At 39.4% G+C, this 13,413-nt stretch overlaps 2 protein-coding genes across 2 annotated transcripts in view; one reads left to right on the plus strand and one right to left on the minus strand.

Moving 5' to 3' along the window:
• nudt6 (nudix (nucleoside diphosphate linked moiety X)-type motif 6) overlaps positions 1-6,050 on the plus strand; it is a 21,062-nt gene extending 15,012 nt beyond the window's left edge. Inside the window, exons 4-5 of the mRNA XM_073486407.1 lie at positions 2,407-2,461; positions 3,525-6,050. Coding sequence (XP_073342508.1) covers positions 2,407-2,461; positions 3,525-3,907 — 438 coding nt within the window. The 3' untranslated portion in view covers positions 3,908-6,050. The remainder of the gene's footprint in view (positions 1-2,406; positions 2,462-3,524) is intronic.
• Positions 1,499-12,995, minus strand: fgf2 (fibroblast growth factor 2). The gene is made up of 3 exons (XM_073486408.1): positions 12,407-12,995; positions 8,184-8,287; positions 1,499-5,367 (listed from the first exon to the last, which is right to left on the minus strand). The coding sequence occupies exons 1-3, from the start codon at positions 12,582-12,584 to the stop codon at positions 5,182-5,184; spliced, it is 468 nt and encodes a 155-aa protein (XP_073342509.1). The 5' UTR covers positions 12,585-12,995; the 3' UTR covers positions 1,499-5,181.
• Between the last annotated feature and the right edge of the window lie 418 nt (positions 12,996-13,413).

Genomic DNA, 13,413 nt, shown 5'->3' on the forward strand with positions numbered 1-13,413 from the left:
AGCCACCTAAATACACCTGATTTTGTTTTTTTCATGAAGATCCACAGTGTTTCCCACAGATTGCACATTGGTATTTGACAACCTGAGAATGACACTCAAAAATCAACTATCTTTGTTTAGAATTACTTGTTTGCCTACATTAACATTACTTACCGCTTGTGAAGGAAGCTTGTTGTTACTTAAGTAGCCGATCAAAACCAACATGCATCGCAGCAACCAGGTGCATTTACAAGTTTGTACAAAATAACAGCATAAGTAGGCCTACATTAAATAGGAGATGTCGTATCAAAACCAGTGTGTTTACAGGAGGGAGGTAATACCAGAGAGCGTCTCTCTTTCTGCAGAGCACGTGTGATTGACAGTAGACAGGAGGGGAAGTGTGAGGGCAGACTGTCCACTAGTTAATCGATCACAGATGGCATTATTTTCTCGGACAGATTTAAAAAATAAAAGTATAAAATGCTAGAATGGGTCGCCAAATATACTTGGGCAGCCATTAATATACCTTGGTGGACCACCCAAGTAAACCATATGCGTAGGAAACACTGAGATCCATGCATTATTTCTCAAAATATACCCTATCTGGCAATATCTATCTGGTTAAAGAAAGTGAGAAAAAGAATCCTCGATCCATCCCTTTATCTGGATCTGCACCAGAAGTTAATGGGGTCTATTCTGCAGACGAAATATGTACACAGCATAGAAGTTAATGAGTTTAAATCATTTGAATCCTTCTGCAGGATTAGATTTCTCTAATTATGTGCAATATTTCTGCTAATCTGCCATCTTTATGTTTATTCCTCTTCACTCTCTCAGCAATTCTAGTTAAAAATAAAAAAAAAAGGTCAGGGAATGGGCATATGGTTACTGTAAAATGATCATATGACAAATATAGTTCACATTACAACTGACAGAATTTAAGTAGGCCTGTTTGCTACCCTTTCATTGTACACAGCATGTAACATGTGTCCCAGCCTGCTCTTAACAGCATATAATGTATCTTAATGGCTAGTCTCCAGGAGCAGAGGGAAACAGTTAGTGGCCTGGAAGTGTGGGGAGTGTTTTATCTCTTCCTCTCCTCCTCCTCCTCCTCCTCCTCCTCCTTCTCCTCCCCATCGAGCTGTTTACTGGAAACGGGCTCTATAACAGTCTGGCCCTTGGCAGTAGAGTCTCTCTCTGGCAGGATGAGCCAGTCACAAAGGGTTACGAACTTCCTGAAAAGAAACCAGGACATTATCGCTCTCACATCAGGTCAGATCCCCAGTGGACTGGAGGTAATTTCATCCATCGGGGAGCTGAATGACGAAGGAGTATGAGTGTTTAATTTAACCATCGTCCAAAGACATTTACACATCATTTCCCAGTAGATGTAGTGTGAACAGTTTGCGTATGTTTGACCTCCTCCTACCAAGTGTTTTTGATATTATTATTAATTTCACATTGAGCACTGACAACTCCTGTGGGGATGAGGCATTTCTCTCTCAAAAAACCACACTGATTACAGTTACACAAAATCTTTTTATTTCTTCCAACCAGCACATTTTACAAACCATTCCAAAAAATAAAGCATTTTGACAATACATGAAAATAAATGCTGTAGTGCATTTGTGTTCCTCACAAAGAGAGGATTTGCAAAACAAGAAAAAAACATCTAAGCATTTCTAAGACAAGCGCAGCATACAAAATTCTTTAAGTAACTACAAAAATATATATACAACACTGACATCATAATTTAACCAGCAGCAAACTGTTATTAAATATCAAGGATAAGTGGTGAAACAGTTTTGGAAGACACACTTCACCGCATCAGATGCAAAAGTCTCCAGAGTGAGGCACTAAATATAAAACATAACATGAAAAGATGTTCAGATGAGAGCGTTAAACATCTCTCTGCCTGTGTAAGTAATATTTCAGATAAATAAGATGATCCTTTAAACACATAATCTGATACTTATTGTTATTGTCTTGAATAAAACTAAAATTAACTTTTTCGTATACATCAGGGTTGAGCGAGTACTCGGCTGTAACAAGAGAATGTACATTTTGCGAGTATGAGTATCATCCAATTAAACCGTGTCAATATCCGTACTTGTGATGAAGGAAAATCCTCATTGGGTGGTTGACTGAAGTTTATTTATTTATTATCCATTAATTATTTATAGAAAACTTGTTCTGTAAATAAAGAATAAATTGAGCAAATTCTGATCAACCCACATCAATTTCAGACTTAAATCAACATCTTCCAATTAATCCCACCCACTTTCAGTTTAAGCCCCGCCCATTCCAAGAACAGATAATGATTTACTCGCTCATCCCTAGTATACATGTTAATATGACTAAGATACATTTACAGCAGTGCCATCTATCACAATTGTTGTTAAAGTTTACTCTGCTCTTGTGCTTCAGACAAAGAATGCTTGGAAGTTCCCCGGTGGTCTGTCTGATCCAGGAGAAAATATTGGTGAGTGTCATGCTCAACAGAGCAAGAGACTAATACAGTACATCTAACTAAATCCTTCGATTTTAGTATTATACTTAAAGGGTAACTTTTGGCAACCTGGACCTTATTCTCCCATGTTTTTTGGTGTTTTTGTTTTATGCTACCAATGTCCCATAATGTATTGTGTGAGAGGAGGTGAATTAAAGGTTTATTTCAAGCCACAGTTGGTGATTGTTGGCAGGGGTGACCCCGGAATTTTTTTAATAGGGGGGACCAGAAGGGGCCAATGAAAATCTATGAGTGGCCACCAAAAGGCAGAGGGTGGGATTGTTAGAGGCTAGGGATTAGCTGACTGGCTATCAGTGGCGCTCAATTGTGGACCAATTTAAAAAGTTGTCATGACACTGCCTCAGGAATTAGTCCTTGAAACCCAGAAATTTCTTGCAGTTCCCTCATCTCAAAGTCATTGGACTTTTTTTGGTTAGAAGGTGTTGAAGTCATGCGACCGTGATGTGGTTCCTTTATGGCCTAACATTAGGTTTTTACTTGTGGTATTTACGCTTCATTTGTGTTTGTGTTTGCCACAGAGCTTATTTTCTGCAAAAATCCAAAATCAAGTGGAAGGGAACCCGGTTACTGCCAGGTTAACCTATAAAAATCCATCATCCCTGCCATTCTCTACTATATCTATTAGTCACTGAGACTCGATAATATGCAAAAATAGGTTCCAGGTTGAAAGATATAGAAGTTACCCTTTAAAGATGATACATATACATTCATTTAAACTGTACAAAATAAGGCACATGATATATACGCAAAGATTTATATCTGTATCTTCAAATTCACCTTTTTTTACATTTTTAAAGCAGCTTTAATATTTATATACATGACCCACCCCAAAAAGCAGCGTCAAATGTTTATCTTTACAAAAAAATATATGTATTTCCCCACAGCTGTTCTACCCACAGCTAAACATCAGTCTGCAAGTTGACTCTGACAAGGGAACATAAATATATTCCTTCATGTCAGAATCTTTGAAATGCCTCCACATACATGTATTTATATTTTAATGAATCTTTCTCAGGTGCCACTGCTGTTCGTGAAGTCTTCGAGGAGACTGGCGTTCGCTCGGAGTTCAGATCTCTGCTCAGCATCCGGCAGCAGCACAACCACCCCGGGGCGTTCGGCATGTCGGACATGTACATCATCTGCCGACTTAGCCCGCTCACCTACAACATCAACTTCTGCACTCAGGAGTGTCTGCGCTGCGAGTGGCTGGACCTCGCCGAGCTTGCCAAGACCAACGACACCACACCTATCACGTCTCGTGTAGCCAGGCTGCTGCTTCATGGCCTGGAGCAGGGCTTCCACAAGATCGACCTCACCATGGAGGAGCTTCCAGCCGTCTACTCTGGGATGTTTTACCAGCTGTACCACAGGCAGCTTCCTCCCACACTAAAATCCTAGCAAGCCCTCATCTACCCGATGGGGTTAGCATATCGTCACTAGCTTTGTTGACACATGGTTGTCACTATTACTCCTATTTAAAGTGTATTTATGGCTGGAATTATGTTACTGTTGAAGAAAAGCAGTGCAATACTGTGAACTACAACATCAACTTTGTGGTTTTTGAAGAATTATGCCACTTTGGTACTTGTAGGATTGTTTTAAACGGTTTATATAACACTATTTGGCAGCTATCTTGGAAATCGACAGCTGTTGGGCACTCGTTGCTGTGAGCAGCTGGTTTCAAAGGTACTGTTCTTTATTCAGCTGTATTTTTAACTGGGAAGAGGCTAACTACCAGTGTTAACTGACCATATGCTGGCAGAAGCTAACGTTAGTAGCTGGTAGCTGCATTTTTAATATCGGCTGCCTTGCTAAATTAGCCTAAAAAAGTCTTTGTGTTAAATTGCCTTTCTGCTGTTGAATTCAAAATCAGATTAAAATTCAAAATTCAGTTATTCTGAATTTGCCATGCAAGTCCTAAAATATATATGTACAAAAGTGGAGTCCAGTTTTATCAAAAAACAAAGACAAGCTCAGGAAATCTCTTCTGCAAGTGTGTCAAAATACTGAGTAGTAGTGTGAAGAAAATTGGATTGGTTTTGAATTGAGTGTGCTTAGCTTTGATTTTTGATTTTCAAACAAACTTTCGTCTCACAAGATCAGAAAATCTGAAATTCAGTTATTAAGTTTAATCCCTTCTCCTCTCTTCAAGTCACAATTATGCAGGATCTGAGTGCATTTCCTTCAGGAAACATGTTTAAGAATATTCCTCTATATGTCGTACATTGTGCAGATAAACGCAGACTGCTGCCTCAGAAGTCAGAAGCAGAGTGGAAGGACTTGTGATCGAATAGTTGCTGCTTAGAATCCCTCAGCCAGGGACAGAAGATTGTTTAAGTGAAATGAACAAATAATGCTGTGCAGCCGACTGTAGAGGTGCACTTGAGCCAGGCACCTGGCTCCAGTTGAACTAGTGTAGCAGTTTGTTGATTAACAGTAAAAGCCTGGTTTTACTGGGAAGCAGCTCAGTGTGAGTGTGTACCACTGTTTGAAAGTGAAGCTGAATAAGAGCAGACATGTTTAGGATAAAAAACAACTCTCAGGATATAATAGTCAGAAAGCATCACAGCTATTTTGGGCAATGTTGATGGAACACTTTGTCTTCATTGCCGTCACATCTTCTTCTTTGTTGCTGCCATTAAGACGTTAATATTTCTCAAACATATCCCAGATTAGCACTTGGCAGACATCGGAAGAAAAAGAATGGCCTTTTGACCCGGTCCAGTTTTGCTTCCAGACTTGTACTGGCCAGTCCGCTTCAGTGCCACGTACATGTTTGGGTACTTCCTGGAGCGGTAGGTGTTGTAGTTGTTGCTCTCGAGCCGCTCTAAGAAGTGGCATTCGTCCGTTGCTCGTCTCTGGAGACAAAGACAAAGAGGAAGAACAGATTTGTTTAATTTGATGTTCAGAGTACTCAATGTAATTCTGCTGTTCACTGAGGAAGTAGGGCTGAAACTAAAGATTATTAGAAACCAGAAAATATTCCCATTTAAGACACTGGAATCAAAGAATGTTTTATCCGGTTAATCAATCATCAAAATAGTGACATAGTGACACAAAATAGTTCATTGTTTCAGCTCTATGAGGAACAGTAGGGGCTTTAGGAGATTTAAACAGGAGAGTTCCCTGCTGGGAAGTCTGCAGCCTTTTCTATCTACTGGAGACCTTTCCATCTCAATGCACGTAAAGTAGGTTGCAAACTGAGGAAATGTAATAAACTGAAAATCATCTGAAATATAATGGATATCCTGTATGGCAGTGCTATCATCCCCATTTACTGTATGTCAACAAATGTAAACTGAAGGTCATTCAGTCTATACATTTAATATGTGTTTCTTCTTAAAAGGCTAATAATCCTCTCTGCTTATGTTCATTATTTCTGTATAAATTGAACATGAGGGACATCTGGTTCCTTGTAAGTGCATTTCATCAGATTATTTTGTTTGGATGTTATTTTATTGAATTTGTTTAATATATGTTGTTGGAAAGGGAGAACATTTGTAATGCTCAAATTTATGACATTAAATTACCACATAAAACACCCAGAACTAAATGCCACCTTTATTTTGAAGGACAGTGTTGGTTTTAGCTCTGTGCTTCACTCTAATATAGTTATAGTTTGTTTGAAGGAAACCAGGCCTGAACAGGGACATTATTACAGCTCTAGTGAGGTTTTGTCTTAGTCCAGCATCTTTGAAGCATGATTAAACATTAAATATTCTCCCCTCTTTTAACATTGTCCTTTGGAAAAATCATGAAGAAATCACTAATAACTAAACGTCTGGCCAAAATCTTGATGGGCGTTAACTGCTCTACACCCCGTCCAACAAGAGGCTTTTGTTTTACTTTCTGTTTTCAGTCGGTCTTGACTGCACAGCTACGGAGCTGTTAGTCAGAAGACCTTTTTTTTTTAACCTCAACAACCACCCAAAGCTACTTTCTTCCACTTATTATGCAAAACCAGAAGTTTCCAACAAACATTAATCTGACCTCGGTACAAAAAATGTGCAACGGCGGATAAAAGCAGATGAGGTGGTCATGTGTGGTGTTTTTTTATTTATCAATTTATTGTAGTTAGTTAGATGACCACTGAACCATTCTTCACCTTGATTAGTACAAACCTAGCTAGGAAATAGATACACAGAGAGAGAAGTTCAGTCTTTGATTTTTAAAATTTAATTTTAGTTATACAGAAATTATCTTTTAAATATTTTTCTTTTATAATTTTAATAAAGATTTAGGGTGGAATAAATATTGAAAGTAATTCCAGTCTTGTGCAAATCTAACCAGCAGAATTAATGTCTATAGGAACCTATTTGTAAGGTGGTCAATATTTGTCAGCTGTATAAGCAAATGTATCAGTGAGGATCTATAATAGATAGCAGGTGACCACTGCTTTTAGATAAAACCTGCGAGTACAGACTAGAGAAGAGGGGAAAAAAATCTAATTTCTTTGGCAAGGACTAATGTTAAGTGGACAATATCTCATGAGTTTTTAAATGACTTTCTACACACAAGTGAGAGCAGAACAGATGCTTTGGGTGGCAGCTGCTGCAGCTTCTCATTAAGAGGAAATGCCTCTTGCCAATTACATGGACTGTGGACAAGCCTTAACAACCACCAAACCACATCAGTCACCAACACTTCACACATCCACTGCCTCTGTGAGGAACAACAGTGGCAACAAGCCGGCAGCGGTGCCAAATTGCTGTTGGCTATTTCTCAGGAGCGTTCAGAAAATTGTGGCAGATCTGTTTAATTTGTGCATCGTGTAACAAGGATTTGTTCCAAGACAAAAGGCAGTTCGTATACTGAATTTTGTTATGTGAAAGATCTGCTTTCTTCTTTTGCTCATGTGAAACATCTGACCGCTGAACAATAAAAACAGTCTGTTGGTCAGTCAGAAAAGTGTTTTGCAGGAACAAAAGGCACCATAGCGCATCTGCTCCCTTTGGAGAAATGCAGACTGCATGAGTCTAACTTCAAAAACTTAAATAAGTAAGCTCTTCTCTCCAGCCTTCCTCTTCTACTGATTAATTTCTCTTCCAGCTTAAATCTTCATTCAGAAAATTCTTGCCCTTTCATCATCTATGTTATCACTCCCTCAAAACTCCTCTCATTCATAAATTTCACCGTGTCTGGACCATAAACTGCCTTCCCATGTATTGTTAAATCCTCCACTTTCTACACTACCCCCATGGCTGTCAGGTTGTCCCTAGAGATCCCAAAAAAATCACAATAAAAGGCCTGCAAATACTAGAGGTCACATCTTTTACATACTTGCTTTTTCTCCCCTAGCAGCATCTAGACTTCCTGAGAAACTCAATGTCTAATGCATACCTTTTGTATTCTAAATGCTGATTTTGACAAAGGAGTGGCAAGCTAATTACTTCCCTTCACTGAAGGCAGATGGCTTGAGGAGTGGCTGGTAAACATTTCAAAACATTGAAGCCTAAGTGCTGCTTGTGACAGTTCCTTGGGGTCAATTTACTTGAGGCCAACTGGAAGAAATTTAGTGGGTGCTTAATGAGGATTTGTGAAAATTACGGTCCCTGAAGAACTCTATGAACCCTTTCAGGAAATGCTGTTTTTCTTGGTTGTTGATTTCACTGGACTGCATTTACATTCATCTCAAAACTCAAAACAGAAAAAAAGTTTGAATAAGGTAACTCACTGCTCCAAACAGTCGTCCGTCTCTGTTCATGGCCAGATATCGGTTAGCGCAAACTCCTTTAATGACCACCTCCCCGACTGAGGTCGCCTGAAGTTGAAGCTTTACTGGGGAAAACAGACAGAAGTTTAATGGAACAAAATGAGCTTAGACACAAATAATTTGTAGTTTGCTTGTCAGATGTTTAATCTAAAGGAAAAGGTAAGTGCTGTGTGTTTAACACATCTGTTTTATATAAAAAATAAAATATCCCAACTACCAGATTCCTACACTAAATCACAATCAAATTAATACTTTAGAGGTGAATGTAAAACATTTTATGGCTACATCAATTGCACCGCCTTTTAACAGCTTAAGTTATGTTAGCACTGGACACAGCAGAGCAACTAAAGAAACAAGTCACAGTAAAGATGCTATGTGAGGCACGTCAATATGACCTTTGCTAAGGCAGTAAACACCAAAGTGAGACAATCCTGTGCTTACCACTTGTGTGCCACAGGGCTATTAATTTTGGATAGAAAATTGCTGATTTGCTTCATAGCACAAAATAGGAAAATAAAACCGTCCTCAAGAGTAAACAAAGCATTTTCAGAAGGGCAAAGGCTATTGATGGTTAAAGCTTCATTGGTCAATTTAAGGCCACTAGGGGGCACTGCATCAAAAACAGGCTGACAGGTACACGCCAGGCTGCAGCACATCACAGCGGGTAAAGTTGCAGTTCAGTCGCTAGAATAAGATGTTGGCATTGAATGTTTCTGTAAACCATAGATTCAATTTGCATGTTTCAAATGTCAACACTAACATCTTCTACAATAATGTCATAACATGCTCAGATTATTTAGGTTGTTTAATTGTTTAATTCCTCGCTCTGAGTGTGGCATTATTGCTCTGTATATATGTACATTTCTTGTATTTTGTTTTGTTTTTGTTGATATTGATATTATTATTATTATAATTATTATTATAATTATAATTATTATTATTATAATCATTATTATTATTATGCATATTCTGAACTTTAAATGGGAGCAGCTGTAACACAAACAATTTCCCCTCGGGGATAATAAAGTATTTCTGATTCTGATTTCATGTAGGCCTATGTGAGCTGCTCAAAGTTACTCAGGCTAATGTGTTAGCACTGAAATTGCCCAGTTCTCTTCCTGCAGACATAAGGGTTCATTAGGATTTGTGTCTGTGTCCATCTGATGAATTTAAGTCCAATATTCACTCCTATTTTTCCTCTGTTTTGGTTTCCACCAACCCCTAATAATAATAATAGTAATATCTGGCTCTTAATCTGATATTCTGATATTCTGATATTTTGATATTCTTCTGTTTCCTAGCTTGCTAGATCCTGACTTTGTCTGCCGTACTGGCTTGTCCACTGAAATAACACTGATGCGAGTGGTGAGATTGAACAATACAGTAAATATGTCGTAAAAACAAAACATAGCTCCTCAATGCTGCAGAGGTAGTAAACAAAACATTGATTGATGGAGCTTTAAATGTGCTTAAGACCTTTTTCTGTTTCCATTCTTTCTGTGGATATATCTGGTCAACTATGCTGCATAAACTGCCCCTGATTTGCATTTTCATCTTCATGTGATATAACTCAAAGTTTTGTCTGAGCTATGCTTGGAGCCTAAACAGTGTTCTCTTACAGCAGGAAACACATTAACTTGTATTTGGATCGTGACATAACATTCAGGTGAGTAGGAGCCTAAATAAGTTTAATTTAGCATCTTTAACGTGACAAAAAATAAGCCAAGAACAAAAAAAAACCAGAAGTTAGCTGCTTTTTAGTGGTTGTTTTACTCCATGTTTTGACCAACACTGGCTGACATTTTATTTGTACAAAATAAGGGAAACGCCATTGAAGCTACTGATAACAACAAGCTATCTCACATCATTTAGCAGTAGCCTCACACTGAGGTTGATAGCACTGAGCACACAGTACCTGTTGGCCATCTGACAGCCTCACAGATGGATCAAAATCATCTCCACGTTTTTTTTTTTTTGGCTGCTTGCCAACAGAGCATACTTTGCATGAAGCCTAACCACCGAAAAGGAAGCAGGGGCCCCACAAGGTAAATTAGGTCTAGAATTAATTCACATTAAGACTTCAGATAGACACACATCTGTCTACAGTTAAGCATTCTGCCTGGATGATTCATGTCACAGATCAAAGAGGTGTTCTTCCTTGAATGAAATGTATAATCGGTCATAATGTATTGTGGTGTGTCTGATGTTCACTGGGTATACTATGTCTCACAGCTATTGTGAATATAGGAAAGCTTTCCCTCAACTGCTCTCTGGTTCTGTAGAGTGTGGTCCTATATATAATGGTCCTGAGGTCAGTGATGTAAGGGCAACAATTTGTGGATATGCAAATGAGCAATATGGTCTTCAGAAACCTTTGGGATCACTTGCTGAGAGAGTCTCATCTACATTGCGCAAAAATCCCACTTGAGGATCCTTGGATATATCAGGTAACTTTTTTCACTTCCAACTCTAGCTGGCAGGTATGTTCGGTAGTCCAAAAAGTTGGCAGGACTCTTGCAGCCTGAACAAATTAACTGTTCACATTCACATTCACATTAACTGTTGATCCATTATGGTAAAAAGCTAAATGATTAATACTGATTCCTGTTTTATGACTCATTTTATATATGTGTATATATATATATATATATATATATATATATATATATATATATATATATATATATATATATATATATATATATATTCCCAGTGATAACTAAGTACATTTACTCAAGTACTGTACTTAAGTACAATTATATTTTCACTCCACTACGTTTTGGAGACAAATTTGTTACTACATTTATTTAATAACTTTATTTTGCTACTTTATTTCTGATAATTGGTCAACCCATAGTATACAGTATGTACATTCATGTTAATATGAAGAATTTACTTCTACTTTTGATACTTGGTGCAATAAAAGAATTGGCCACCTGTCGAATACATAGTCCAAACAAATATGGGGAAACGTAACAATGTAGTAGCTGCGAGTAGCTGCTAACTAAGCTAGTTAGCTCAGTTAGCCATGCAGCGTCCTGTTCTATTAGCTGACACTTCCCCGACTGGAAACTCGAAGCATCGGTGGAGTGTTTGTGTTGTTTACACCGGTTACACTGGTTACACCGCTAACCAGCTAGCCCCTGCCCTTCCTGGTCCAAAGCTCCTGAACTAGCGCTGCAAACACCAACACTCCCCTGCTGCTCTGAGCTCCCAGTCCGGTCCGCTAGCTACACAGCTAACTGCGCTGACTAGCTAATAGCAGCTACTTTTAGTAGCAGATAGTAGTCACTCTGGTGATATCCTGCCCCCCATTTGTTTGGATGATGAATTCATCAGGTGGAAATTCTTACATATTGCACCTTTAAGACTTGTACTATTGTACTCGTGTACTATTTGTACGGGTGAAATGTCACACTGTACGGTTTCTTGGGCAATGCGGTCCCCAACCGTGTTTTCCTTGGAAAAAACCCAATTTTATGTTCCCCCCCTCCCCTCCCACTTACTGATGCAACATACTTAAAAGTATCAGTGATATCAGTGATACAGAAGCACCAAAGGGTGTCACAGTTGTCCGGGACAAACAAATACTCTAATGTTTTCACTTCAATAGTTAAGAAGAACATTAGAAAAGCCTAGAAGCTGTCATTTTCTATATAAATATTGATTGACTGGTGGTACAGATGAGTGGTGTATTTTTCCATATTTGTAGAAATTGTCTTATTTTTAGATATATTATTGGCATAAGTTCATTGAAAAAAGAACTGACAGTGACGGGTAAATCAGGATTTCACTTATTCTGGCTTTTAACTCCATGTTGTGCTGTCTTGTGTGACGTAAACCACACAGTGAGCAGTGTGAATGGCTGTGACTCAGCAGGGTGATCAACATTTACTAAAAACGTCACATATTCCATCAAAGTTCCCATTGATTAAGAAGCTTTGAGGTGAACTTCTCTTGAACTACAGTTATTATACTTTCCAGACATAGACCTACGCACACTTTGGTGTTTACAAGTGGAGAATTAACCTCAGCAAGCTGGAAAATTCACATCGTTCCTCCATGATTTTTTTTTTTTTTTTTTTTTTGCTTCGCTCTTACTTCCCTGTTGCATATTAAAAAAGAACATAAAGAAGCTTTGTGTGCTGTGCAAAGCAAAGAAGAAGGGCTCTGGTAGCACTTACTGTGGGGGTCGTTCTTCTCCCGGATTCCATCCACTCCCCCGTCAGACTTTATCCTCAAGAAGAAGCCCCCGTTTTTACAGTACAGCCTTTTGGGCTCCTTGAAGCTCCCAGGAGGGAAGCCGCCACTGCCGCCGTCTTCAGGTGTGGAGGGAAGTGTTGTGATTTCTCCCGTGGCCATCTCCTCCTCTTTCCCCACTTCCCGGCGACTGCTTCGTCTCCTTCTTGAGCAGTGCAGGAGCCCCACTGTGGCCTCCCACCTCCCACTAACTGTTGCCTGTTCCCTCCTCCCCTCCTCCACAGAGCTTCACACAAACTGATTCTGCTTAACCTCAGAGGTCAGTTAGTTGTTACACCCCCCTCTCAGGGAAAGCAAGTGCCCTCTGAGTTCTAAGAATGTGAGCCAGAGGGACTCCTAAATGCTACGTAACAGCAGACGTCCAAATCTACCATTTGTAGCTGCTCGTCTGTTGCTTGTAGAGCTGGCAGCTGCCTTCCCAGTGTACTTCGAGCACACTGGTAAAGGGGGATGCATGTGTGTTCCCCCTCTCTTCCACTCTTCTTCCAATGAAGTTTAAATCAGGGCAGCTGGCTTAGATCTGTGTGGAAGGCTTTCCCCTTAAGGCCTCAGTTCGCATGCGCCCTAGGAGCACCAGCACACACATGCTCACGCCCACTAATGCTCAAGGATTTTACCAACCAACCCAGCAGAAGTCAAGAAAGGAGAGGAGGGCAAGGAGGGGGACGTGCAACTTGGACTGTGCAACTGAGATCCTTTCAGGCACCAAGAGCAGCAGCAAGCACATGAAAGGAACCAGTGCTTTCATTCATCAAGTCTGCTCCAGAGTGAAGACGTAAAAAGAAAGCCGGCACAGGCAGCTTTTAATGAATCACTCAGTGCTATGCATACGTAAAACACAACAATGTGAAGCCGATGAAAGAGCCCACCTCACGAATGAATAATTTTAATTGCTATTCTCAACTTCCTCAAAGGGGAGGATCAGTGATGG

The sequence above is a fragment of the Pagrus major genome, chromosome 18 (assembly GCF_040436345.1).
Source record: "Pagrus major chromosome 18, Pma_NU_1.0".
Taxonomy (NCBI): Eukaryota; Metazoa; Chordata; class Actinopteri; order Spariformes; family Sparidae; genus Pagrus; species Pagrus major.

Excerpts from the sequence above, each read along its gene's own strand:
- fgf2 (XM_073486408.1), bottom strand. The coding sequence starts at position 12,584 with ATGGCCACGGGAGAAATCACAACACTTCCCTCCACACCTGAAGACGGC. Across the intron at positions 8,288-12,406 it reads GGAGAAGAACGACCCCCACA|TAAAGCTTCAACTTCAGGCG; the intron begins GTAAGTGCTACC and ends TGTTTTCCCCAG. Across the intron at positions 5,368-8,183 it reads ACGGACGACTGTTTGGAGCA|AGACGAGCAACGGACGAATG; the intron begins GTGAGTTACCTT and ends CTTTGTCTCCAG.